Source organism: Culicoides brevitarsis, unplaced genomic scaffold (assembly GCF_036172545.1).
Source record: "Culicoides brevitarsis isolate CSIRO-B50_1 unplaced genomic scaffold, AGI_CSIRO_Cbre_v1 contig_112, whole genome shotgun sequence".
In the NCBI taxonomy this organism is placed as follows: domain Eukaryota; kingdom Metazoa; phylum Arthropoda; class Insecta; order Diptera; family Ceratopogonidae; genus Culicoides; species Culicoides brevitarsis.
The window spans coordinates 12347-13571 of record NW_026973496.1 but is presented as its reverse complement, the minus strand read 5'-3'; the positions used below and the strand labels follow the sequence as shown (position 1 = coordinate 13571).

General features: G+C 28.6%; 1 protein-coding gene across 1 annotated transcript; it reads left to right on the top strand.

Annotated features, from left to right (window-relative positions):
- Positions 1-22: 22 nt before the first annotated feature.
- Positions 23-676, top strand: LOC134836662 (integrin beta-nu-like; the record flags this gene model as incomplete). The annotated part of the gene is made up of 1 exon (XM_063851840.1): positions 23-676. A coding segment is annotated over exon 1 (623 nt), but the record flags the coding sequence as incomplete, so codon positions are not given.
- Between the last annotated feature and the right edge of the window lie 549 nt (positions 677-1225).

Genomic DNA, 1225 nt, shown 5'->3' with positions numbered 1-1225 from the left:
TTTTCGCCGTCACAAACGACGTTTTAGGTCACTACAAGAGCATCAAACAACTCATGCCCGACCAAACTAACGTCGGAATTTTACAAGAAGATTCTTCCAACATCCTCCAACTCGTCGAAGAAGGTTTCGCAGAGTTCGTTCGTCATGTCAACTTCATCGACGATGCTCCCGATTACTTCAAAATCGAATATCTGACGAAATGTGGCAACAAATACGGCGAATACGTGTCCCAGAGTAGTTGTGACAACATCAAAATCGGACAAGAATATGATTTTTTGGTGAGAGTTACGTTGCTTGACAGTCCAGATAATATCGGGCTCGAACGACAAACGATCCGCATTGAAGAGGCGAGTCTCAAAGATGAATTTTTGAAGCTGGAAATTGATCTCGAGATGACTTGTCCGTGCATGAAAGAGGAAGAAGAGGAGGAAAATAGCCCGAGATGCAATAAAAATGGGGAATTTAAGTGCGGAATGTGTTTGTGCTATGATGGATTCGTTGGAGCGACGTGCGATTGTAACTTGATGAATTATAAGAGCTCGAAGGAGTTGGATGCGAGATGTAGGGGTAATGATACCGAAATTTGTAGTAATAGAGGAGAGTGTCTTTGTGGCGTTTGTTATTGTGAGAAGCAGTTTGAGGGAGACCATTGCGAGTGTCTTAAGTGTCAATTGGAGTAAGTATTGTCTGAAAAATTAAAAAAAAATAGTAAAAAAATTTTTAAAAAATAAAAAAAATTAAAAGAATTTTTATTTGATAAAAAAAATAATTAAAATTTATTTTAATTTAATTTTATGTTTTAATTATTTTTTTTTATTCAATTTTTTAATGAAATTTAATTTTTTTTTATTAATATTATATTAATTTTCATTTTAATTATTTTGAATTAATTTTTTTTTCTAACAATTTTAATTTTTTTTTAATCATTTATTGAAATTATTAAAATTATTGCTCTGAAAATTATTATATAATAAATTTTTTTTAAATTAAAATTTTAATTTAAAATTAAAATCCTTTAAAAAAGTTTAAAAAATTAAACATTTTATTAAAAATTTAAACTAAATTAATTAAAAATAATATTGAAAAATTTAAATATTTAAAAAAAAAAAATAAGAAAATTAAGTTTTGAGTAATAAAATGATAAATTAGAGCCCTCTGACAAATTTCAATCCATTTGGAGCAAGATTTGACAAAAATTGCTTTGACACAGTTTTTTTGCTCTTGA